Below are 25,688 nucleotides of genomic sequence, written 5' to 3'. Positions count from 1 at the left end.
GCAAACTACAGCATTTCACTGCAAGCTTTCACTGTCTGACATTGATTCAATTAAAAAAAAAAAAAAAAAAAAAAGCACACAAACATTTCAGCAAGCATTGTACTAATTTTAGATAATGGTGCCTTGCTTATGTGTAAAATATGCCAGAGACGCGTTTGTCCATAAGAAAACAACATTGAAAACATAGGTCAAGTTTCTTTTCAGCAATGTAACCAAACTGTACTTATATTTTACAGAAAAGGTTTTTACAGAAAACAAGTGCAGTAAGTTTTCAAAGTGACTGTATCAGAGAGTTAGGAGGATGTGAAAAAACTGTCATGCAATAGGTGTATGTGTTACCTTAAGAAATACTGCTTACTTTAATATATATTTTTAATGCTAGCTTCAGTAATGTTTTAGAAACTGTAGGTATTTTTTAATATTTCTTAATTGAACATGACTGATAAAGAATACCAAAAAGCCTAAATAGTTTTCATTCTTGCAGCTCCTTAAAAATTCCTTTCTCCCTAAAACAGGGCATTCCTCACCAACGACCTCAGGTGACTTTGGAGTTTATAATGATCCTTCAGCATTAAAAACATTTGTAAGTACCCACTTAATCTTTGTTTAGGTTTCTCCTTATTATGAAATCAGATTCAAAGGGTGCTTCATCTGGAGTACCCATAGGGAAGTCAGTTGCATTGTTAGCAGGTTAGAAAAGAAGCAGAGTCTGCTTCAAGAGAACATGAACAGGGTTTTGCTGGCTGTCTGACCACCTTGGAGATGGCTGGGGAGCAGCAACAAAGCCCTTCTAAAGCAACTTTTTGTTTTTAGAGGTCTTGTGATCTCGGAAGAGATGAAAAGCAACAGATAAAACCGCATTCCAGTTTCCCTGATGGCCCACAAGGCAAAGGTGGCTTCAATTTACATCTCAATATCTCACCTGGTCACAGGAACTGGGGAATGATGAAAGGGACTGCTTGCTTTGCAAGAAGGAAGGAGGGGGGAGATTTATTATCACTGCTTCTTCAAGGCAAGGTTGGCTTTTCTGAAATGCCCCAATATTAATTTCCTGTGAGTTTTTCTCTTTAAGTTACATTTGTATGTGTGTAAAAAAAATGACTTTTTTTTTCTTTAACCTGTATGTATGTATACACACACACACACACACACACACACACATATACATATATATATATATATATATATATACACATCCTAAATACTGAATCATATGTGAAGTCAGCTCTTGAAGCTTGAAGCACTGTGTAGACTCATACACCTGAAACTCGGAGTGTTGATTAGCTAGATTCCTTAGTCTTTACTCAGTGTCTCTTGATTTCTAGTAGTTAGTCATTTCTGGAAAGACTGTGGGTCTATAAGTTAACCTGGGGAAAGAGGAGGAGGAGATGGGCAATTATCATATTAACTTGATAATACTGAAGTTTGCAGATGTAGAATCATTTTCACAGTGCACTGATATTTCTCTAAAACAGAACTTTGATGACTTTTCTCCCTCATGTTAAAAATGTTTCTCTGCAAGTTTCACACACAAGAAGTTACTGTTTCCTTGCTTTCTTAATTTAAAGTTTTTATTCTATCAGGCTGGAAATTGCAAATCCTGTCTGTGTTGTAAAGTTCCTCTCACTAAGACTGATATTTTATTATGCATCCTTACTCCAGAGATCACAGTGAAGGCATTCTAAGAGAATTCCAAGAGGGCTTGGGGGAGTACTTCATATCCATTTGAATTTAAAGAAATAAAGGCCAAAGTTTCTGTTTTGAAAAGGAAGTAGTAATAAAGTTCAGAGAGGTATAAACCTTTAAGTCCTTAAGTGCAACATTTGTGCTTCAGCAAGAAGTTGCAAACAGTTGCAGAGGATGAAAGAAAATCTGTTTGTCTGTCTCCTGCTGTTCTCAGAGCAGGGCTGTCTAAAGGGCAAGTTGTCATGCTGGAAAGCATTTCCCATGATAAGGTTAGAGACTGGGAGTGATGTGAGGAATTATTTTTAAACTTAAAAGTTACAGGCTGGATTTCATTAATAGATCACATGAGGGAAGGTTAAATAAAAGCTACTTACAGAAACAGAGAGAGGCAACTGAAACAATCAAACACTGATTTAAATGTAGTTTTCCTTACAGGAAAAAAAAAAAAAAAAAAATTGAGTTCACATGCTTTTTGGGTAAGAGCAAAGGTGATTCACAATTGCTTTTATTCCCCCTTGACAAGTGGGGAGGTTGAGGGGAAAAACAAAGTAGTGCCATTGTTGCTGGCAGTGAAGTAATATGAATGACCCACAGATTTTTCACTCAAGGCTCTTCACAGAGGCATGGTAAATAATAATGTGTTCCTTTTTCTCACTCTTAGACTAATAAAAATGCATGCAAATTTTAGCTCATTTTGGGTTTGCAGACAGATGCAGTATAAACAAGTGCAATATGCATTGCCATGCCTGTCTCTGAGGTCCTGCTGAAGCAAGCTCAGTCCATTGTACACCAGGATGCTGGTAATTGCTGCCAAACTGAAGTAATTGTTTCAAATACTTTAATCACCATTTTTATAATCATTCTTCAGTGTGTCCCCAACACACCACACCACGTCTTTTGCAGGACCTTTATGGTCACCAAAGATCTGTTTGATTGGAATCTCCTCAGTATCAGTGGACTAGAATTTCCTCTGTCCTCTACATCTTTGATGCACCCTCTGCCAGTGGTGCACACTGAATGTACACCCTGAAACTGCAGGACAGCACAGCTGGAGGAAAGGGAAGTCTATGCTGGTTCCTACAGAGGCTCTGGAAGTGAGTGAGTATGAAGGGACATTCATCTGGAAGTGGGATGAAGCTGAAAATGTTTTAAAATATAAATAAATTTAAAATATTAGATTAGTTAGTGAACAGCATTAAACATGTAATGTCCTGATGACTCCATGACAAGGCAATAGCACAGCCTTCACAGAGCAGAGAACTGAATTGGTGCTCCTCCAACTTGTCTCATGAGCAGCTATTAGTGCAGTTTCCTCTGGGTCCTTATGGAAACATACACAGGGAGTTTTCTAGACACTATCCCTAGGCTTGCAGAGGAGAACAGTGAGTAGCTGACACAGCATTCATACAATCAAATCTCATGCCCACCAGCAGTCTTTTGTCTCAAAAAAAGCAATCTCCTGATGCTTAGTTGTTCAGTGCTGGGGGAATGGGATAACATAGGGTTTTCGCTGTGATGCCCATGGTTCCACACAGCTGTGCTGGACTGTTGCTCAGCTGTCTAAAAATTGAGCTTGCATATATGAAATATGCATTTCACCATTCATGTGCCAGTGTCTTTTAGTAGTAAATCTCTCCCTCCCCTGGCAGCATTTCTGGAAGCCATGGTCTCAAGTATCAGCCACGTAGGCTGCTTTACACACTGACTTGAAATAGATTACCTACAGTAGCCTTGATTTGATGCAGAAATCCAACCTTTGTGCATCACTGGTAAAAGGATTTTCCCAATACCGTGTGCCTGAGATGGCTCCTGCCCCCTGACAGAGCCCCAAACACTTCCCATTAGCATGCCGGGCAGACAGCTGAGCACACAGTGCAATCCAAACACAGAGCTGGCCCCTCCCTCTTTAGCTTTTGTTAAGGATTTTGGATTTGATTCAACAGATAACTGTTCAAAACGTGAGAGTGTTTGTGAGTGTGAGTGAGACCAGCCTGGGCTACTTCAATTGACAAAGCCATGCTGTGGGGTCACAGAAGCGGAGTGTGGAAGTGTCTGGTCTCTGAACCACAGATATCAATTTGCCTGGCTACTCCAGCCACCACCTCTCTGCTCAGGGGTTTCCTCAGGGGTTTCCTCTGCTGCGGGCATTGACACTTAGCCCTGGCGCTCAGATCTGTGTGCATGCACAACCTGACTACAAAAGGTTAGTCCCCAAGCTCTTAGATAAGAGAGTCAGGAAGGAAAGAGCTAACAAAGAATCAAACAAAATAGAAATCCAGTTTGCCTATAAAATCTACTTTTGTGACCATTTTTATTGTATGTCATGTCTGAAAAATAATAATTTGCCATTTTTGTGGTTTCCAGTTATAATTCTACGCAAGATAATTAGAGCAATGTCCTTGAAGAGCCATCATTTTTCCTAATTAATATAGCTTCCAGATGTATTGCTTATCTATGATAAATTCCTAACTACAATGCTTGTATTACAAGAGCAACATCCTCCAAATGGGGGCTCAAATCCAAAAAAAAGTAACCAATCAGTAAAAATTAGGTGAAAACTGGGTGTTCTTAGAAAACCAGTGCCCACACATGGACAAAATGAGAGGGGGGTTGTCACTCCAAATAAACACTGAAGAACCCTGCATAAGTTCAGAAGATTAGAATATGTTTGTGTAATCTTGTAACTGCAATAATCTCATGAATATGTACCAGATAGATGTATCTTATGTATTAGATAGATGTGTATTGAGAACTTTTGGATTATAAATAGCAGATAGTGCAATGACGTGGACACATTTGATTTGCAGAGATTAACCACCCGGTGCCCTGCACAGAAATAAAGCACTGTCTTCTCTACAAACATTTGACTTTTTGATGTGTTTGAGAAGATTTTGAAATTGACGACATATGTACAGTGGTAAAATATCAGTGCAAATGCAAAAAACATTTTTTAATTATTCTTTTTTTTCCAAGTGAGAACAGTGTTTGTTGAATTAGGTTCTGTTTGCTTGTTTATTTTTGTTTTGGCTTTTAGGCATGAACAGTAATTGTTTCATGAAATAGTGTACACTTAACCTATACATAACATTACAAACATTGCTTTGTATTTTGTTCCATGTGCTGAATTTGCACTGTCCTAAACCACTCACAGAATGTGCATGAAAATTACTAGAAAAAAAGGTGAGCCGTTAGTGTGAAAACACATTTTAACAGTGTTCTGCACGTAGTATGCTAATTAACAGTGTTCTGCACATAGTATGCTAATTTACATTAAAATGTTCCTCCAAAATAGTATTAAAATTTCCATGCCTCAAAACAGTTGCATCTAAACCTACCAAGTTCTCTACCCAAATACCAGGATTAGACTTGGTTGATTTCTAGTAATTAATAGTAGTGGCAAAATCTGCCTGAGACTAGCCCATGCTTCCTTCAGCACTTGACAACATTATAGATGGGCATGAGATGCCCACTGCATGGTATTCGTGCCTTCAGTTTGCCTGCATTGTATAAAGTGGACTGAAAATATTAACCAATTTATGTAAAGGTACTCCATCAAACCCACCACACAGGCTGTCTTTAAAAACTAGTTGAGGTAGTCCAGGATCAGGTGGTTAGCTCGAATTCTGTGTTTGCTGTTTTTAGCTCTTTTGCATAGTGTCCTTTGTGAAGGACACTACCTCTGCTGAGGGAAACACACCTGCAGGCCATAGGATTCCATGAGAGGCTGCACACCTTCTGGACAGTCCCTGCCGAGCACACCTGCCCAGGTCTGCAGCAGCCTGCTTCCTCAGCATGTCCTTTCTGCTGCTGGCGGTCTTGCTGCAGCCTTGCCTGATGTGGCTGTTGTGTGCTGACTGTTCCTTGGGCTGAGGGGTGAAAATAAAGGCAAGCAGTGTCAGCGTTGCCAAAAGCAGTTGGCTGAAGCAGAGTATGTGGGGTTTCTTCTTCCACCCATCAACTTGCTTCACAGTCCTCTTGTGCTACTCCTTTATGTCTCAACATCTACACAACAAAAATGAGCAAATGTAAGGTTTTTTCCTTCCTTCTCCCCAGCCTTTATCTGCACACAGTGAAGCTGGGTTTTTGCTGAGCATTGGCCTTGCCTTGTCACCATCCTTTTAGAGAAGCAGAGGGTAAGAGCTACCCCAGATGTTGTGTTAATATGCACACTGTGTTTTCAGCTAAGACTTCATTGAAGATAACCAGAACAAAATAAAATGGAAATAATAAAATACTTCACTATAATGACATAATGACCAAATGCTTTGCATTGATTTAATGCATTCTTCTTCCATGACTGTTAATTAATGATGCTTTGTTAAGTAAATCCTGTGGAGTGGGATGTCAGTGCTGAAAATAACCTAGGTCTGATGTGTCTATGAGATCTCTATGAAACTGTTAGGACACTTTTCTTCATATTTTCCTACCTAAAGCATAGCTGCAGTGTCAAAGACAAATTGTTTGGACTGCAGAATTGGCATATTTATCATCATAGTGTTGCCTACATTTTAGAGATAAATGTCAATTCTCAAACTGATTTTCTATTTTTTTAAAATATAAAATGTTAGTGCCCTGTTTGAAGAAGGCTTGGAACTGTTTCATGTGAAACACTGGGAGCATTTCAAGAGTTCCTCAGCTCAGTTCATAATTCACAAGCCCAGATGTAGTTCTGCATCCTGAATTCAGTACAGACCCTGGAAGAGGAGGAAGCAGCAGAACTGAAATGTCCAGTTCTATTGAGGTCTTGGCTGATCTTCTGGTCTTCTAAAACAGAGGTTGTGGAAGACATAGGGTCCATACCCTCACACAGCACAGCAAAGATACATTCATGCAAACCCATATCCAGGGTGCTGTATTATTTTTTTTTCCTGATAAGACTGCAGATAGACAGATTTGGTTGGCTCTTAATAGGTGAGACTTTTTTTTTCCTGGTAAGGTTTTGCCCTCAAGTCTCTGGACAACCTTCTCCTCATCCTCAGTTTTGTACTTGCAATTGTTTTCATGTGTATCTTGCTTGCCTGTTCTTTGCTGCTTTCTGTGCTTTAATTGCTCATCCCTCTCTCTGATTCTGGGAGCAGCCAGTGTTACCTCACCTTACCCAAACAGTTTAGAAGTTACTAGCAGAAGTGGATGCCCCGTCCTTGGAGGTGTTCAAGACCAGGTTGGACGGGGCCCTGGGCAACCTGATCTAGTAAATGTGTATGTTTGGTGGCCCTGCNAGGCAGGGGGGTTGGAACTACATGATCCTTGAGGTCCCTTCCAACCCGGGTAATTCTGTGATTCTGTGATTCTGTGATTCTGTGTTTTTCTCACTGAGTTGAAGGAGTGTGTTCCACAAAGCAAGGACTTTTTATGAACGAAGAATACAAGCAGAAATTCAGCACAGCTAGCTTTTTCCATTTTCCTGTTTTGGAAGGACAAGAAAATACTCAGTTTCACGTGAATCACAGCAAAACACACAGCTTTTTGCATCTGTATGTAGGCTTGATATAGGCTGGTTTGTTTAGCAGTAGGGATCGGTATATTGTTTTAAAGGCCAATATATTAGTGTAACAAAAGGAATAAATTAGTGTTAGTTCTAAAACTTTCCATTTCAACTTTGCTTGGTTTATGAACAGCCTAGTGTTTTCTCGATGAATCTACCTCACAAGAAGCACTGGAGTCATAATAGATTACTTTTATATTTTGCCTCAACATGTGCAAGGACTTTTTCCTTGGATTTCACATATATTGTTTTGGAAATTGCTCATTATGGCCTAACAAGCAATGGAAGTTTGCCAAATTGGGGAAAAACAGCTAAAATTCAGCCAAAAGTCCCTGTGATAAAGCTGGTGATGGAAAAATGGGAAGAAAGGAAGTGGTCACAGGACCACCTTAGATGCAACTGTGCATGCCCAGAGGGATACTACCGTATACTAATGAATTGATGGAAAAGAATGAATATGTGTGCCAGTGTGCTGCATATGCATGTCTTAACTATTTAAATGTAGAACTTGAACTCTGAGAGCATGCTTGTTTTGTCAAGTTGTCCAGTACCTATCCTGAGGAATAAAGGAATGCCACTTCTCTTCCTGGATTTTGGATGACAGACTGAGTTCAAAGAGCATCAGCATGAGTTTGATAGGTAGCCATTGCAAAATAAATGGTGAGGTTCATGCTTGCCTTGCTTGTGCTCCCTTTAATCAGATCACCAACACTTTTTGTTGTTCTTAATCTTGTTCTCCTAAGAATAAGATACCTAGGAGCTGACATCATCTGTGTACCTATTTCCTTCCTCCTGCTGTTGAGCAGATAGGCCAGGGGAAGAGATCTCCAACTTGCCCTGAAGGTGAGAATAAACCAAAAGAGAGTCTTATCTGAGTGGAAGCCAGACAGACAGCAGCTCTCACAAGACAATGCTTGGCAGATGCAGTCACTCACCATCCCAGCACATACAACATGGCACAGCTCCCAGTTGTCCAGTGTAGATGGGATGACTTATAGGAAACAAAGGATTATGATATCCTAGGGAGAAACAGAGACAAAAGAGAGATCCAAAGATAATAAGAACTGTTCAGATCTGCCCTGCCATCTCTCATTATACAAAATAATGTTCTTCTTTCATCCATGTTGTCCAGCAATCTCCATAGCTGGTTTTCTCAATTACTTGCACAAGATTCTGTCTATGGCTACATCTTACTACTACTGCAGACAGATTCCTGAAATGATGCATTGTAGTTAGGAAGAACAAGAAACACATGCTCCTACTGGAACATCTTTTATAAAGAAACTGGACTATGTTGGCTAAGAAGAACAATCCTTACCTGTGCAAGTGGGCAGTCTTTGGGGAGGCAAAAGCAGCCTGACTTATACTTTTGTGTTTGTCTGGTTTTGACTACTTGAAGTCTTCTGGGGCATGTGAAGTCACTGTAAAGACTGAGAACCCTGTGACTGCCAGGTATGACGTGACAATTACTTCCCATCAGTAGCAGAAACCAATCAAGATAATGATATCAGTTGTTTAAAAGAAATCAAACACCTTAGAAGAGTAGTTAGGCTGAAATGATCAACACAAAAGTGCAACATATTGGATGAGTAATCCCTTATTTAATATAGGTTTTAAAAAGAGGGCACTTTCTGTAGATGCCACTTCTAAAACATTTGGCAAGAACTACCAGCCATTCCAGCTCTGAAGGCAGCAACAAACCATGCCCTGTAAGGTTATCCACAGAGGTAATTTCCTGTAATTCTGCAAACTCACTCAAATCAATAAACCATATATATATACATATTCAAATGTTTGCAAGGTCAAGAACTTTACACCTAACATACCTGCTTCAGAGGGGTCACAGAGTTAGTCCTTTTTGTTTAGGAAATGGCTGATAAAAATAAGCCTTTTATCCACTCTTAATATGGCATCTCCATTTATTTTCAGCTCTGTAGCACTAAAGTTTTTGAAGACTACAAAATGAAAAATATTAGGTTACGGGCGTGTGCCTGTAGTCTTACTGGAGAAATTATGTTTTGAACAGTGTATAAAGCAAGACAGTATTTTCCAGAGGACGAAATGGAGAGTAACTCAACATTTCTGTTATGGATGCCCTGAACATGAGACATTAACAATTTTATAAGGTTTGGTAAGCAACATTGTATGCTATGGAGGCCCAGTGAGACTGCTGAGAAGAACTGCTCCTTTTGCCCCAGTGCTGCCATTAAGCCCATGCAGCAGTTTTTGCAGGTGATATGCTCTCTGCAGAGTGTAACGATCATTATGTTTTGTACTGACCTGCATGGGTGTTGCAACATATTTCATAGTTTTATGCAACCACTGTCCAAAAGGTCCAAATTGAGGGCTTAGGTGGTGGTGCTGCTTGTGCAGCCTGGCACAAGACTATATACACTTTTTAAATTGTCATTGAGCCTTTCCTTATGTACTTTCTTCTACAGCATCTCTGGAGTTTTCTGTTGTCACCTGAAGAACTTCATTTTTTCTCAGCTTCCTGAGACTGGAATAAAGAGGTTTTTCCCCTTCTTTTATTAAATAAAGCATTCCCAGTAAGTGCTGGCAACATTCCGGAAAATTCTTGCTTCTCTTCTCAGATTGATTCTCCTGTCAGAAATGCTCAGCTATCTGTCTGTATGGAGAAGGTAACTGAAAGGACAGTACAAGCCCCAGAACAGCGGGGGGAGATTCTTCTCTACTGGGGTTGAGTAGAAGTGGGTGAATTCACACCTACTGGCATGGGTAGTTGCAGGAGCTAGAGTTTTCCTTGAAAGATGACGAGGTTTTAGACACATTCCTGTTAAGCCAAGCATTTATAGAGATGTGCAGGTATGTTGAGTAGGGGCCTTGCTAGTGTGGTAGCACATGACATATTGGGCTTGCAGCTAAGGCTATTAAACAGACTTTGCCAGTAAATAGGTTCCTATTAAATAGTTCACAGCATGGTTTTTTGATTTGTACTTCTGTTTACCAGATTCTTACTCTGGTTGACAGATAACCTGAAGGTACAATATTGCGAAGGGGCAGTGATGAGAGATAGGACTCTCCTGCTGTGCCTTCCATGCTTCTACATAAGGGGAGGGAAGAGGGGCTGAGGCATGCTGCACTCTGCATTTCAGCAGCTGCAGAACCACGTTCCAGGGCAGAGGCTGCAGCCGATGTAGCAGTGCATTTGGTGCCTCTGGCCCTCTCCCCCCATGCCACCAGGGCACACCACGCACTGGCCATGCAGGAAACAGGATGTGATAGGTATGTGGTTGTGTTGCAAAGTCTCACCTTGTGAAATCACCACATTTGTTTGTCCCCTGAAATGGCCAGTTGAGAGGTCCCTCGCCTCTTTCCATAGGTGAAATGAACAGACTGATCCTCCGGGGTGGCAGGTACAAACCCAGACAGCCCCTCTCTCCTTCCAGAGTCAAATGCACTCAGTGTAGTTGAGGAAGGGCTGGCTGTACAGCAGCCAAACAAAGAATGAGTGTTGCAAGAGGCATTTTGAAATAAACCTGTTTGTGACAAGCAGTGACTGTGGTGATATTTATGTGCTGATTCATACTAAAGTGCAGCACCTGCAGTTTTAGCCTGGATGGCTTTTAGGACAGAAGCTGCAGCAAATACTCTTCTAACAGTTGGGAATGAGAAAACAAGCATTGGTGGCTCTAGGACTGCTATGAACTTAGTGTGGGAGGCGGCAGAAGTACCCTTGCCCACAGGGCACAGCTGCTCATGACTGATGGAGAAGGGTCCACACCGCTTCTATACCTCTCACTATCTCATCTTGCAGCATCTCTTCTCTTTTATGTGGTAATGGCAATTAAAAGAACTTTTAACCAGTATGCATTGCACCACACGAGGGCTACTGGACGCCCTCAGAAAACCCCTTGCGGCATCTCCTGCTTCTCCTGGGTGACAGACAGGGCTGGACATTCTTATCTGTGTCTATTGGGCTACGGGTTATAGCATCTGTCACTGCCTGTGAGCTGTGGGTGCCCATCATCAGCCTCTTCACATCAACAAATGCTGGAAAGCATGTGTTATTTCCCCCACACTGCTGATAAGCAAACTGATGCAGCTGAGAGAGGACAGGGCTGCTGCCAGGTCAGTGCTGCCCAGGGAGAGCTTGTGTGTCTGCTCCCAGGGGCACATCAGCCTCTGGTGGGCAGCCAGGGGGGCTGAGAGTGGAAAAACTCTGGGGCAGCCAGAACACTGCAGACACCTCTGCAGTATCTTTGCAGAGGTTTACAGAAACACAGCCTGGAGCCCTCAGGCCAGAGGAGCTGCAGAGCTGCAGAGGCCCTCACTCTCCATCCTGCACTAAGGCCACCACTAAATGTGCTAGTGGTGAAAGTGTCTGGTGAAAGTGAGATCGAGAGAGGAAGCATCTACAGACTACTTCCTCCAGGAAGAAAAAATATTAACATAAGCATTTCTGCATTCAGTCTTCAAGAGTATTAAGGTTTTTTCCTACAAGTGTTTAAAACACTTCAAAGTACAGTGAGAAATCTTCACGCACCCTTGTTGAGTGACTCCTCAGCTTAGCCCTACACGTGCTCTTTTGTTGTTTTTTTCCTGCACTTGGCCACTGGAGCTAGTTTTAGAACAGTTTAAACAAAACACCTTTAAACACTTAGGTGAAAAAAAAAAAAAGAGAAAAAACATAGTTTGATCACAGAGAGAATTCCCTGTCCAAACATTTGAGAACTGTTTGCTGAGGGAAACCTACTCGCCAGCGTTTTTCCCTTCTCACCTGACATTTCTCTTGTAGAGATTGCTGATTCTTTTTCATTTCCATATCAGATAAGGAAGATGACCTTCTGTCTTCTACCACAAAATGTATCTCAGATCCAGCCAGTGATTTGTTTTTTTTGTTTTTTTTTTTACCATTGGAAATGTAAAGATTGTACCTCAACGCTTTGGAAATGGGTGTGAAAGTCTGTGTTATACACAGCTGACGCAATAAAATTTCCCATATCCATACCAAACTCAAGGACTTTTCATAGGATCATAGATCATAAAGGCTGGAAAACATCTCTAAGACCATCTTGTCCAACTGCTGAACCATCAGTACCAAGCCTGCTAACCATGTTTGTCAGTGTCACATCCACACATTTCTTGGACAACTCCAGGGACAACTCCACAGACTCCATTGCCTCGCCATGCTCTCTGTGAAGAAATTTTTCCTAACGTCCAATCTGAATCTCCTCTGGCACAATTTGAGGCTATTCTCTCGTTCCATCGCTGTTATCTGGGAGAAAAAGCTGACTCTCACCTCATTACAACTTACTTTTTGGGAGCTGTGGAAAGCAATAAGGTTTCCCCTGAGCTTTCAGTTTTTCAGAGCAGACAATTCTAGTTCTCTCAGCCACTCCCCATTAAGATTTGTGCTTCAGATCCTTTACAGCTTTGCTGTCCTTCTCTGGACACATTCCAGTGCCTTGATATCTTTCTTGTAGTGAGGGGCATAATAGTGAAGGTGTGGCCTCACCAGCGCTTAGTACAGGGAGATGGTCACCTCCCTAATCCTTCTGACTACACTATTTCTGATACAAGCTTGGATGTCATTGGCCTTCTTGGCCACCTGGGCACAATGCTGGCTCATATTCAGTCAGCTGTCAACTAATACTCTCAGATCTTTTTCCTCTGTGCAGCTTTCCAGCCACTCTATTCCAAACTTGAAGTGTTGCACAGGGTTGCTGTGACTGAAGTGAAGGATCTGACACTCAGTCTCATTAAAACTCATACTATTGGCCACAGCCCATAAATCCAGCCTATCTGGATCCCTCTGAAGAGCCTTTCCATCTTCAAGAAGTTCAACAATTACTCCAACTTGGTCTCATCTGCAAACTTAGTGACGGTGCACTCAATCCTCTCATCAAGAGATCCAAATCATCAAGAGACATTAAACAGGGCTGGTCCCAGTACTGACCCATAAGGAATACCACTAATCAGTTGCCAGATGGACTGAACACTCTGGGCCTGGCCATCCAGCAAAGAGTATACACCTGTCCAAGCCACAGACTACAACTTGCTGGGACAGCACTGTGGGAGACAGCTTTATTAAAGTCTAGGTAGACTGTGTCCATAGCCTTTCTTTCACCCATAGAAAGGTCTGCCGTCATTAAAGGAGATTAGGTCAGTCCAGCAGGACCTGCTTTTCATGAGCCCACACTGATTAGGCTTGGTCCCACAGCTGTGATGCACATGCTGTGTGGTCACACTCAATATGATCTGCTCCATGACCTTCCCCAAAACTGAGTTCAGGTTGATAGGTATGGAAATCCTCCTGTCTCCAGATCCTCTTGACACTTCTTGTAGACAGGCATCACACTGACAAGTCTTCAGTTGCTGTCAAATGGTGGAAAGCAGGTCAGGAATCACTTTTGCCAGCACCCTTGGTAATAAGTGAATCCTATCTGGCTTCATGAACTTATGAAAGTCCAGGTGGAATAGAAGGTTACTGTTTCCTCCTGAAACGTGAGGGGTTGATTCTGCTCCCCATCACTGTCTTCCAGTTCAGGGGGTTGAGTGCCCAACATTTTCTTCATCCCACAACACAGCCCAGTTCTTCTCATTTATTTATTTTGATGCTATATTTGCTTTAGAAGGGAAGAGGAAAGTATTTTGCTAGTACAGACTCAGAAAGCTATACAACGGCAATATACCAAAAGCTATACTGTTTTGTTTTCCATACACAGAGCAAATAAAAGATAAAACCTATGGATGAATTGAACTGTAGTCATTTCCGTGTACTCCCGATTAATATACATATTGATTATCTAGAGACAAAGAGAATCCAGAAGTAGTACTCCAGAAGTAGTACGTCACCTCCCTTCCACATGCAGCTTGACTGCCTCAGTATGAAGAGTACAACTAGCACCTCTTCAGAGAGCGTCATGCCTCAAACCTATTGCTGTCAGCAAAAGGAAAGGTACTGCAACCTCTTCAGGGAGTCAGTATGGGCCACTCAGAGAGAAGCTCTCCCTTGCCTGTGGTACTCTGCCTGGAATTCGATAAGCAGCTAGAAGACCAGGAAAAACCCACCGTGACTCGCGTTACAAAGTACATAGCACTGAGCACCAAGGTAGCTTTTGCTCTTACTCCTTGGGTTGCTCTTCTGGAGAAGAAAAATGCTGGGACAGCCTGTGCTGTTTATCAGTCACTGCAGGGCAGTCTGGACATCCTCGGTAAAGAACAGGGACATTAAATGAACACCCAACTTCAAAAGCAGGAACAGAGAGCATCCTTTAAACTCATTGGCGTTTATCAAAATACTAGACAAATAGCTTTCTGATTCACATACATGTTTTTATTTAAAATTAATGCTGTTCCAGACAGAGTAATCTAGACTTAGGTGAGAAACTTAGAGGTGATATTTGGTAAGAAAAGGAAAAGTGAGGCTCACTGTCTAGAAATACTTTGATTTTTAATCAAATTTGCTCATCATGTGTGTTTAATAAGCAGCATTTGAATGGCTGCTGAATATCAAATCATTTATTTTTCTTCTTTTCTTACTGAAAAGAGAGCAACAAATCCAGATGAGAATAGACTAAATATGGCTGCTGGGTATAACAAAAGAGACAGAGGTCAGGTGATCTGCAGACTAGTTCTATTCAGAAATGTTTTCTGAGAAAGTAGTACCATATTTCTTCTTTGCCTTATCTGTCTCCAGAAATGCCACCAGTTATCCCCCTCCTTGTACATGTGATACAGCATTTGAAGTCCAGCCTTTTGAGCAAGGACAGTTTTATACCATGCCTATATTATGGCCATAATATTGTTGAAGGACTGCAGTGTGCCCTGCGCTGATCCTACAAGAGAGCAGAAAAGTGCCCTGGGTGATGGTGAGGTTTCTTATGCACCTTCTCTTCCAAGGGCCACTGACAGACATCTGACCTCATGGCCTGTGAAAATCTTCCTAGCTAAAACAAATATTGAAGACTAATCCTTATGGGGCTTGTTCCAGTTTTGGCAATTATGTGGATAAAATTTTAATTTGAGGCAAAATGGAAACTGCTTATGGGTGTTTTCCCACAGAGCTCAGGTTGATTTGGGCCAGAATTACTTCTGAAAAGAGGCCACTTGGCCCTGTTCTTGCTTGCAGCCCCTTGGCTTCTAGCCACAGCAGTGAGCAAACCAGGCCACAGGCCAGGCCTGAAGGGCCAACAGTAGGCTGGGATGCCTGGGCACATGGGGCCTGGTGCAAGCTTAATGGATGGGGCTGCAGTGGAAGATGGATGGGACAGGACCTCACCCTCCGCACAAAGCAGCTTTTGCCTTGCTTAGTGGACTTAGGCAAAAACACTCAGAAACCTTACAGTGCTGAGATGGGAGCGCTGGCCTGAGCTATGCAGGAACTTGGTCAACATCTCTTCCATCCCAGACCATGCAGGAGTTCAGACAGCCTGACTGTAGATTCGCTTATTTGCATACACACTCTGTTTATGTCTCCCCATTGCTGCAAAAGTATCTAGAATGAGAATAAATGTAAAAAGAATTAAAAACAAATTGGAAACACAGGTGTCCCTGCAATAGGACACCTAACCCCCATTGGCAGTCCTTAGTATTGTTACTAACACACACACACACACACACACACACATGCATAAGCTGTCCAGCAAACACAAGGCACTGGCCTTGGACAAATCTGCTGGTCGGTTGCCAGCAGTCTCCTGACTGAAAAGCATGGACTGTGGATTGAAACCGTGGCAGTGACCCAGCAGAACACCTGCTCCTTTCTCTCGGCCCCAAACATATGCTGCAGAAACACTTGGTGGTGTTTACTGCTTCCCACCAACCTCTGCAGTGTGTCTACAGGAAAGCTCAGGTGACGTGGAGCAGGATGCCTGGCAAGCCAGCAGAACACGATGAGCTGTGCAGTTGGCATAGCTGGCTCTGCCAGCACGGGATGTACAGGGCTGTCCAGGAACTTGCACAAGCACACAGGCCTTGTTGTACCTGGAGAGGCTGCCCCATCATACTTCTGTGGTCCACACAGTGTGTGTTGGCTGCTTGGCCACTCTGAGCCCCACCTATGTCACAGTCTCAAGGTGGGTAACCATAGACTCAAAGAGTCCTTAGAGTTAGAAGGGACCTCTGAGGGCCATGTAGTCCAACTCCCCTGGAATGAACAGGGACTCTACAGCTAGCTCAGGTTGCCCAGGGCTTTACTCAGCCTTGCCCTGAAAGTCTCCAGGGTAACGACAACACTAGGTAACTAGTTCCAGAGCCTCACCACCCTCACTGTAAAAGATTTTTCCTTATATCTAACCTAAATATACCTTACCTGAGCCTGAAGACATCTCCCCTTGTTCTATCACCACAGACCCGGCTAAAGAGCCTGTCCCCTTCTTTCCTGTGACTGAAAGGCTGCAATCTGGTCACCTCGCAGCCTTCTCCCAGCTGAACAGCCCCAGCTTGATCAGCCTGTCCTCTCAGGAGTGGTGTTCCATTCTATGGATCATTTTTATGGTCCTCCTCTGGATGCACTCCAACAGGTCTACATCTCTCCATCTCTTGTACTGAGGACTCCACATCAGGTGAGGCAGAACAGAGGGGCAGGAACTTGCAACCTGCTGGTCACACTACTTTTGATGCAGCCCAGGATATGGTTGGCTTTCAGGACTGCGAGGGCACATTGCTGGCTCATGTCCAGCTTCTGTCCACCACCAGTACACCTAGGTCTTTTTTGGCCAAAAAATAATGCAGAATGAGAAGAGCAGTTTGTCTCTGCTTCCCAATGACATCTAAAACCACCTCTCCTCCCTACAGAAGGCAGTATAAATGTCTCACAAAGGTGACCTCCATCAGCATGCTTTCTACTCTGGCTATTTCAGCACTTAATTATTATTGCATTCCTGGTGTCCAGAAGGTTATATTTGCTTGGCTCCAGTCATCACAGAGAAGCCTCAGGCAGCAGAGGTTAGGAGGAACATTATCTGGCTTCTTGAATTTGACATAGTTCCTGAAGTTTGGTGCCTTGATGGACTGAGCTGGAAGGAAAGACTGCAGGTATTTGTGACACAGGTAAAGCCTGTGAAATCTGTTCTTCTTTCAAGAACACCAACCTTTTTGTGGCCCTAGCTTCTAATTTCAGTCCTTAGCATTTGAACACTGCACCTTTGATCAAAAATTTCAAGCACTTCACCATCTGGAAGACAGAGAAGCCACTAATTTTACATATTTTCTATACATTTTTTAACATCCTATTCTACTTCCATCCCTATTCCTCTTTCAAATAAGAGAAATAACCTGGGTGACAGAGAGTGCTCCTTTGCAGGTAGTTTACACCACATCTCTTGCCTCTCCACAGGATGTTCATGACAGTCCCGTGGCCAGGCAGGGGTGAGAGGAAGCTGCTGCAGGCTACTGCTGAGGAGTGGAAGGAGTGAACTTGTCCAGCCCAAGCCTGGCTCTGCTCCACTGTGGCTTCAAGCCATTTTTACTGCCCAATCTTTAAAGTCATTTTTTGTTGTGTAATCCCACCTCTTATACTGTAAACTTTCTAGGCTTTGTTACATTCCTTAGGTCTGAAGAGGCAAATGACTTGACTCTGCAGGTTTTTTGAAACTGAAATTTGCAGAAAGAGAATGAAAACGCCTTGTTGAAAATGAAGGACCTCACCTGCAACCAGTCTCACAGCTTTTCAAAACTGTCATCAGTACTGTTTGCATTCTTTACTTTTAGAAGTTTGGCTCAGCTGGATTAACACATGGAGTTACAGTCAGATAAAAGGTAGGCTACGTAGAGTTGAGTAATGTAAACTCTTAGATGGGACAGACATTGGGCCTGTGGATCAGTTCTCCTAAGCTAGAAATTGAAATCTTTAAGCAAGCAGCAGCTTTTGGCCTGGTGGTTGCTAGCAGCAGGGCTGAAATGGTATAGGCAATCCTTTGCTTGCCTGCTCAGGTGTAGGAATAACCTCTTGCTTCAGTTATACTCAGCACATGCAGGTTGATGGTCTCACAGTGCCTCCTAGGGCAGGTAGTCTTCATCCATTTCTACCCCTAACAGAGGCACGCAGGAGCTGTATCTGCTGTGCAATTCCTATTACAAAGATGCATTGCAAGGACTAGTGACTCCAGATTGATGGATTAAAGGAGGTACTTATATAGCTTCCTCTGTAATCCTTACTGCTACTTGACTTCCAGGTCTAAAAGCTGCAAGCAGCACTTCCTTCTGCCTATGAGCATCCAAGGAAATTAATCCCATCCTAATATAGGGCTAATTTGGTTGCAGTGACTCATCCTCTTCCATGATATCCATCCTAAAAGTTACACCGCTCTCCAGCTACCAACAGTCCCCAGAATTCTGTAGAAATGTTTGACTCAAAACACTTTAGTGATAGAGGGCGGGGGTTTAACTCAATAATCAAATAATGTAGTCCTAGCTATCAAATGGGTACAAATGCCTTAAGCAAACTCTTTCTCACATCCTCTGAAGATATGCGCCCTAGCAATGATGAAATCATCCAAACAATAGGCTTAGAAAAGAAGCAGCTAGTTCTGGAGCTCACCTGGGTTTGTCTCCAGTTTTCATGTGCACAGACATTGCCTTTACCACAGCATTCAAGACCTACTGACCTCTGTTTTCCGAAGGAATGAAAGCTTTAGTTTCAGCAGTAGCTGACAGTGCTCAGCACTTTGCAGAGTAACTATTCCTTGCATTTAAATCAATAAAAAGTCAGAAATAAAAAATAGATATATAGATGCCAATGCTATACAGCTGTAGGACTTTGCAGGCAAACATAGGATTTACAGGATTTATTGATATCCCTTACTTCCCAGCAAGTGATCTTTCTCCTTGCACTCACTTTACTTACTGATCCACTACACATGGACACGTAATCTGACCTGCAGAGGGAATGCCCCTGTGAGACTCATTTATCTTTAGGAGACAACAGACTACAACAATGAAAGTATTCTTTGTGGCTGTGCTAAACCAGCAGATTTTGCAATGGAAGGGGCAGCTGAAAAGTGAGACACATGGTGACTCAGAGTCACTCACAATCCTCTAACAGCATCAGTATGAGCTGATACCCTGACATGAAGCCTGCCCTTCTTTCCCATGCTTTCTTCAGCACAGTTTTGAAAAGTGCAACTTCTTACTCCCTGCCACATACCACATGCTGGTGTCTCACGTCAGCTCTTACTCATTCATGCAAACACCACTGAAATGAAGTAAGAGCACCTCCGCTCTCCTCCATCCTGAGCTGTCTGGGCTGGCAAGGCCCAGCTGTGGCAGTGTGCAGGGAAGGCACCTCTCAGCTTTGCTGTGCAAGACCCATGCTGAAAGGAGCAAGCACATATTCCTGAGCCAAGACGTAGAGCTGCCATAAGTGCCCCAGCACATACAAGAAATGCCACATTTCTGTGGGAGAAGACAGCATGGCTCTGGCTGCCAACCTCTCTGCCAGCAAGCTGCAGAAAACTAGGCATTTTTTCTTATTCAGCACCCTTCGCCAGCCCCAAAGGACTGCCTTCAGTCTTCCTTTCTGCATAGAGATGTGAATGCGTTCTTGATGCATGGTATCCTGAGATAGTGAGGGCAGGACTCGGAGAGCAGGCGGGGCATCCTCAGTGCAGGGTTCTTGTTTTCTAGGTATACCCAGCTGAATCAGCAACATGGCTGCATTTTCAAGAATGATTGCTGAATAGGCATAGTTTGGATTTGAACCTCACCTCAGGGCAATCTGGGTACTTCAGAACTGCTGTCTGTTTGGTTATTGCAAACGAGGGCACAGGGACACTCTTGGAGGCAGCACTGCCCACTGGCCTGTTGTTTCAGTGAAGCTCGATAGGGTGAACTGCTGCCATGCATCCTTCTGTCTACATCTCCCCTCACTGCTGGAGACCCAGTCTCACAGAGGCAAAGTTTGTGCAGCTTAGACCTTTTAGAAAACAAGTTCCTCAGTGTTAAAATCTTTTCTTCCTATTTTTTTTTTTTTTTGCTTTCTACCTTGCCTTCTGAATCAGAGAAAGACTGAGAAGACAAAGAAATGAACCCGTGGTTTCATGTACTGATTCTGTATATTCTAACAAGCTGGTTAAAGTAGAATTTTAATTCTGTACGTAGTACATTCAGGCCACCTTCAAAGAAGGTGCTGCACTGCTCTGTCTGCTGAAAACCTAGAGAGGTTTCAGCTCACAGCACACTTCATTTACTGTCTTCAGAGTTACAATTTTTTCATCACTCATCAATTTCATTTGCAAAACTGAAACAGTGACATGGTTCAAACCAAGGTATCTTTTTTAAACAATGCTGCAACACAGACTCTTTGGAATACAAAAGCTGTAATATACCAACAAATAACTTTGGCTAGGGTTGGGGAATGCAGCCAGTGCAGAAGTTTCACCAATGCTTTAGAAAGACTAGAACGCTTAGAAAGCGAGTTTCTGGCTCCCTTCTGAGCCTCTCTTAATCCCTTACGCTTTAGGGTTGCTAAATCACTGTAGTTTCATAACTCTTTCTCAATCATTTGAATCATAAGATTCTTGAAACCTGTGGCTGTCTCTGATTTACATTCTCTTAAGGTGAAAAGAGTAATTTATACCCATCTTCACCCCCAGTCACCTCTAGAATCCCTTCTTTGTCCCACCCTCAGTAATTTGCATGGAGCTGCTGATCTTATGTCTTTCCAGTCTCACCAGCTGGATCTACAGCAAAACTCCCATGAGATACAAAATCAGCCCCTAATACAGCAACACGAAGTGCTCCCCTATTCCATGCATAGTGCTGCACATCTGAGAGAAAATATGCGGAAAAATGATTTTTCAGAATTTAAGTTCAGACGTCAGTAAGAAATTTATGAACTGCAGGACCATCTGTCATGTGTCTTGGTCTTGAACACTGCATCTTTGAGTTTGTCTGTATTATTGATGAACACTGGGACTAACCTCCATATCATCAAACCATGCATCTGTGAAGAGGAATCTTCTAATGGACAGTATCCGACTTTACTTGTTTCAGTATCAGGAGCTGAGTTTATGTAGTCTGTTCATGGCACAAACAAGTAAATTTACAGCCAAACTTTTTTATCTTCTTAAGATGCCACCGCCCATGCTTGTAGAGTGAGTCAGGGCCTTTCAAAAACTGAGGAATGAAGCTCTAATTTTTGTTGCATTAAAACAAAATAGCAAATCAGTAAAACTGAAACCACTGAAGAGTGCTAAGAACGTCCACTTGTATCACTTTTTCAGTTGAAATCATGATTTACAACAGCTGTGATTTTTTTCCTGAAATCTCAGTAGTATGGCACATGACGTACACAAATGCAATCCAAAGCAACCCTATGACAGTGATTCACTTTCCTGAACCTATCACCATAAAAGCTGGAAATGATGCAATAAGCATTTTCTGCCATTCAAAGATTTATCACAGCATCCGCTACTCCCAGGGCTGCATTTTACAGTAAACAGAAGCAGAGATTTGACAAGAATGTACTGTTGGGAAGGGTGGAAAACCATAGTAATAATAAAATCATAACAGCCCTAGGTTTTTAAGTTAAACATAGATCTTCAATGTCCTTGAAGCATGTGAAGAGCTACCTGCTATCTCCGGTCTCTCCTATCCACTACAGCAGACACTACTGGCAGACCTGCACACCAAAAGCACCACGCAGTGTCCTGCACTCTTGCACAGTTTATTTAGCAAGTCCCAGTCGTTTGCAGATATACAATTTCAGCAAAGCTAACTCAGAGGCTGGACTCACCTTCAGGTCTAAGGCTGAAGAAACAAGCTACAAAACCTGGAGGTATTACAAAACGAGCAAGACCCATCTGCATATCAGAACATGGGCAGAACTGTTCCTGTTGTACACACCTAGGAGGCATAGTGTGGTGGTGGTTAAGTAGTAATGCAGGCAAAGCTGCCAGAAGTGGTCTACACAAAACAGGACTCCTCAGTGAGCAACTCACAGCAGAGGTGGGGGGAGGAAGAAACTAAGCTCACTTTGTCTGTGGTAGGAAAACACAGAGGTACCTGAAGGTTGGACTGCTCATTAGGTATGGTTCTTAGTGCAGACTAGGCATTTCAAACAAACAAACAAACAAACAAATTTTCAACAAAGGAGCTCAGTGATGTCAGGGGAAGGATGTAATATAGACAAGATAAAGTACACACAAAAAGCAGTGGGAAACAGCAATTACCTTTTTAAGGAAACTCAGTGCAAGATGCAGTACAGTTTTGCAGTATACACAGGGAGGTGGCATTGTGCAGCTATGTGCATGGAGTGCAGCCAGTGGCCATGCAGCTGTCAGTGAATGAAGAGGAGAATTCATGTAACAGCAAAACCAACCCTTACATGACGAGCAGATCCTTACTGTAAGAGCCACCACCATGCATAGGCTCCGACACAGTAAGAACGACACTTACAACACACATTACTTCCCAATGACAGACTTGCATCCGGTGTTATGGTTTTCACTGTTGAAATAAACAAAGAAAAAGTGATGAGTGAACTGTTCTGGCTTGCTGTTTTTCACAATGAAACCATACCTATTCCACAGCAGAGGAGCCACCTGATAAAATTCAAATACTTCCACAGTGTACTCAGAAAGCTCCCTGATGTGACAAAGGAGGTGGTCACAACTTCAGAAGTCAGGCACTGCCTCTGCAGCATTGTGGTTTTAAGGAAAAGAGGAGGTTTGGTCCACTTAAGGTACAGGAATGCAAATAAAAGCGATGCAACAAGAAACAATTTATTTGTAGAAAAATCCTTTGAAATTTTACTACATGGTAAGATTAAGGAAAAAATAGTATTAATATATATACATACAATATATATACACAAACACATTGCACCATTAAAATTACATGCTTTTTAGAACAGAATGCGCCGTATCCCCTCATATCATTTTTAAAGTCCTCACTGCAAGAAATCTTGTGTCCTTTTGTTTTTATCCCCATTAAAATTTTCAAGTACAAGAAGTAACTTAGGATCTAATAGTAAAAAAAACATTTGGTATACACAAATGACAACTGACAGCTATTATTCTGCAGTATTATTCTGCATTATTTTGCAGTATCTGACACATGTACATCCATTTTGAACTCCATAATGAAACAAACTTTTACCTGAGGTAAATGGAAATAAAGAAGCGTGGTAATTGGCAAGGTTAAGAGGTTTTCACATTATGATTTGACTATAATTGAAGTTGATTAGGTATCACACATCCATACCCACAGTATTGGCACATGAATGCTCTAAATGAGTCATTTTCAATGTCTTAGAAATAAGGGAAAAATTAAAAGGCAAGCACCACTTGCAATGATAAGCATGCAGACAATTTCAGTGAAACAGAGGTAGCATGTTCTTGTAACTCCAACAGGGTCATTCAAACCAATGGAACCTCCCTCTTCTGCAAAAGGCACTCGCTTTTTCAGCTAAAAACAATGTGGTCTTATATTCAGGCAGACTGATTACAAGTGTAGGTGGATTTCCCTCCTTACAAATATATGTATAAAAATGCTAAACAGAGGACAGGATTTAAATAATAATAATTAAAAAAAAGGATGTAAGAAATACATGTTTCATGTAATATGTGCTATTCTTCTCCCCCTTCCTTTTACAGGGAGAATTAATTTATAAAACAGTGTGGTACACCCAGCATTGAAAGACTTCCAGTTAAAACATCAGTACTAAGCAGCACATTATGTATCTGTAATAACTTTTAACACATTAGAAGTACACCAGCCTTTAAGAGATCAAATAAAAAGCAACAATTCAGCCAGAAGTAGAAAGTTTAAGCATAAAAAGGTGGTGCTGAAGAAGGATAAAGACCCTTTGCTGTAAAACCTCATAATAGAGAAGGTACAGAAACTCTTGTACTTTTACGTTTTCAAACTGCAAAAAGGATATCTATGCAAAACACCTCTTTCTTACCGTGACACTACAGAGCTAATTGAATTATAGGATGTGCCACTGTTGCAACTTGAAGCATAAGCCTCTTGACCATTGGCATCTAAATTTATTTTGAATACAGAAGATGCCTTGAGTAAAAAGTCTGCTGCATCTCTGCGACCTAATTCCCTCAGCTTAGACATCAGGATTCCTACAGTGCTCTCAGGAGCATTACTCCACTCCCGCAACAGGGCATGGACTGGGCTTGACAGAAAGTCACTTTGTGTTCCATTATTTGTATTGTACTTCGCAACAAGATCAGGGAGGCCCAGGTTCATGGCAAGAAGGCACCAATCTTTGCCCATGGGATCAGGTGGATCCAGAAGTCGGCTTAGTTTTCTCCTGGTAAGTAGATTCAGATCTGAAACATGAATATCCATTCCTAGGCTTCCTTGGGAGTAGACATCAAGACACCCAAAACACAGTATACTACTAAAGCTCTCTTTATATCCCCCCATGGTGTTAGTTAGTGATGTCTCCTTTTGACTCTGTGCACGGAAGAAGTCTCGAGGCTGATAGACCATTACTGGTTCATGACGCTCCCTCAGCTGCTGAGGACTAAGGTAGTATTTTACAGTCAAAAGGCCTGGTAAGGTTGTGGCTATTAAGTTATCAATAGTGCTGCACACAGAATCCAAAAGCAAGCAGCACTTGATCTTCTCTGTTTCCAGTCCTCTAACTTGAACCTCTATACCCTGACCATGGTTGACAAGCAGCACTAAAAGCTCGGCGCCACGATTCATAATCTTTGATCCATTTACCCACAGACGTATATCAGCATCTCCCTCAGTGCTTTGTTGATGAATCCACCTGCAGAGATTCACCTGAACTTTATGAAAAATTCCACAAGGAAATGGGGTAAGATGTTCCACAGGAACAATTCTAACACCACCATAAATCAGTACCTCATCCTCCTCCTCTGTCCAAGACCTGTGGAGATTGTCAGTCTTGATGAGAGCAGGAATATCCACCATTGCCCCACTGCTAAGGTCTCTTGCACAAATATCCATGGCATCCAAAATCTGTATCAGCTCTTCCACATCACTATCTGTTACCAGACGCTGTATGTCCTCTATAGTGTATCGACCTCTATAGTGATGGAGAGCTTTTGGGTTCTCTACTGACAGGATTTTCCCAAGAACATTTGAACAAAGCCAGCGAGGATCCAGAAGGACAACATCTTGAACTGTTTCACTCTGCATAATGTTTATCTGTTTATAAATAGGAAAGCTATTATTGGTATTTTATGAAGAACAAGATGATAGTCCATACTCTGTCTTTCATAACCTTTTGACCAAATCATTTAAATAACACAGCTGACAGAACCTGAACTGCATTCTGATTTCTTGCAAATATTCAGAACTAAGAACTCGTTCTTGTCTTCCATTAATAATAAAGCCACCAGAGCCCAACAGCATTAAGGCCTAGCCAGTGCTCTGAAAGCTATTTACACAAAGGTGTTTTCCTGCAATTCAGTTTCTAACAGACAAACAAATTTCTCACCTCAAGTGAACATGCTAAGCACTACCTCATTTCAAGATGCCAGTAATAGCATATCCTATGTATTTCATGTTGTTAACAATTACAACAGTGAACTGCAGTTCTGTCTCACAGAAATAATGTTGA

General features: G+C 42.2%; 1 protein-coding gene across 1 annotated transcript in view; it reads right to left on the bottom strand.

Annotated features, from left to right (window-relative positions):
• Positions 1 to 22,837: 22,837 nt before the first annotated feature.
• DAPK1 (death associated protein kinase 1) overlaps positions 22,838 to 25,688 on the bottom strand; it is a 98,861-nt gene continuing 96,010 nt past the window's right edge. The window contains exon 26 of the mRNA XM_015849289.2: positions 22,838 to 25,273. Coding sequence (XP_015704775.1) covers positions 24,041 to 25,273 — 1,233 coding nt within the window. The 3' untranslated portion in view covers positions 22,838 to 24,040. The remainder of the gene's footprint in view (positions 25,274 to 25,688) is intronic.

Source organism: Coturnix japonica, chromosome Z, assembly GCF_001577835.2.
Source record: "Coturnix japonica isolate 7356 chromosome Z, Coturnix japonica 2.1, whole genome shotgun sequence".
In the NCBI taxonomy this organism is placed as follows: Eukaryota; Metazoa; Chordata; class Aves; order Galliformes; family Phasianidae; genus Coturnix; species Coturnix japonica.
This window is presented reverse-complemented; position numbering and strand designations above follow the sequence as displayed.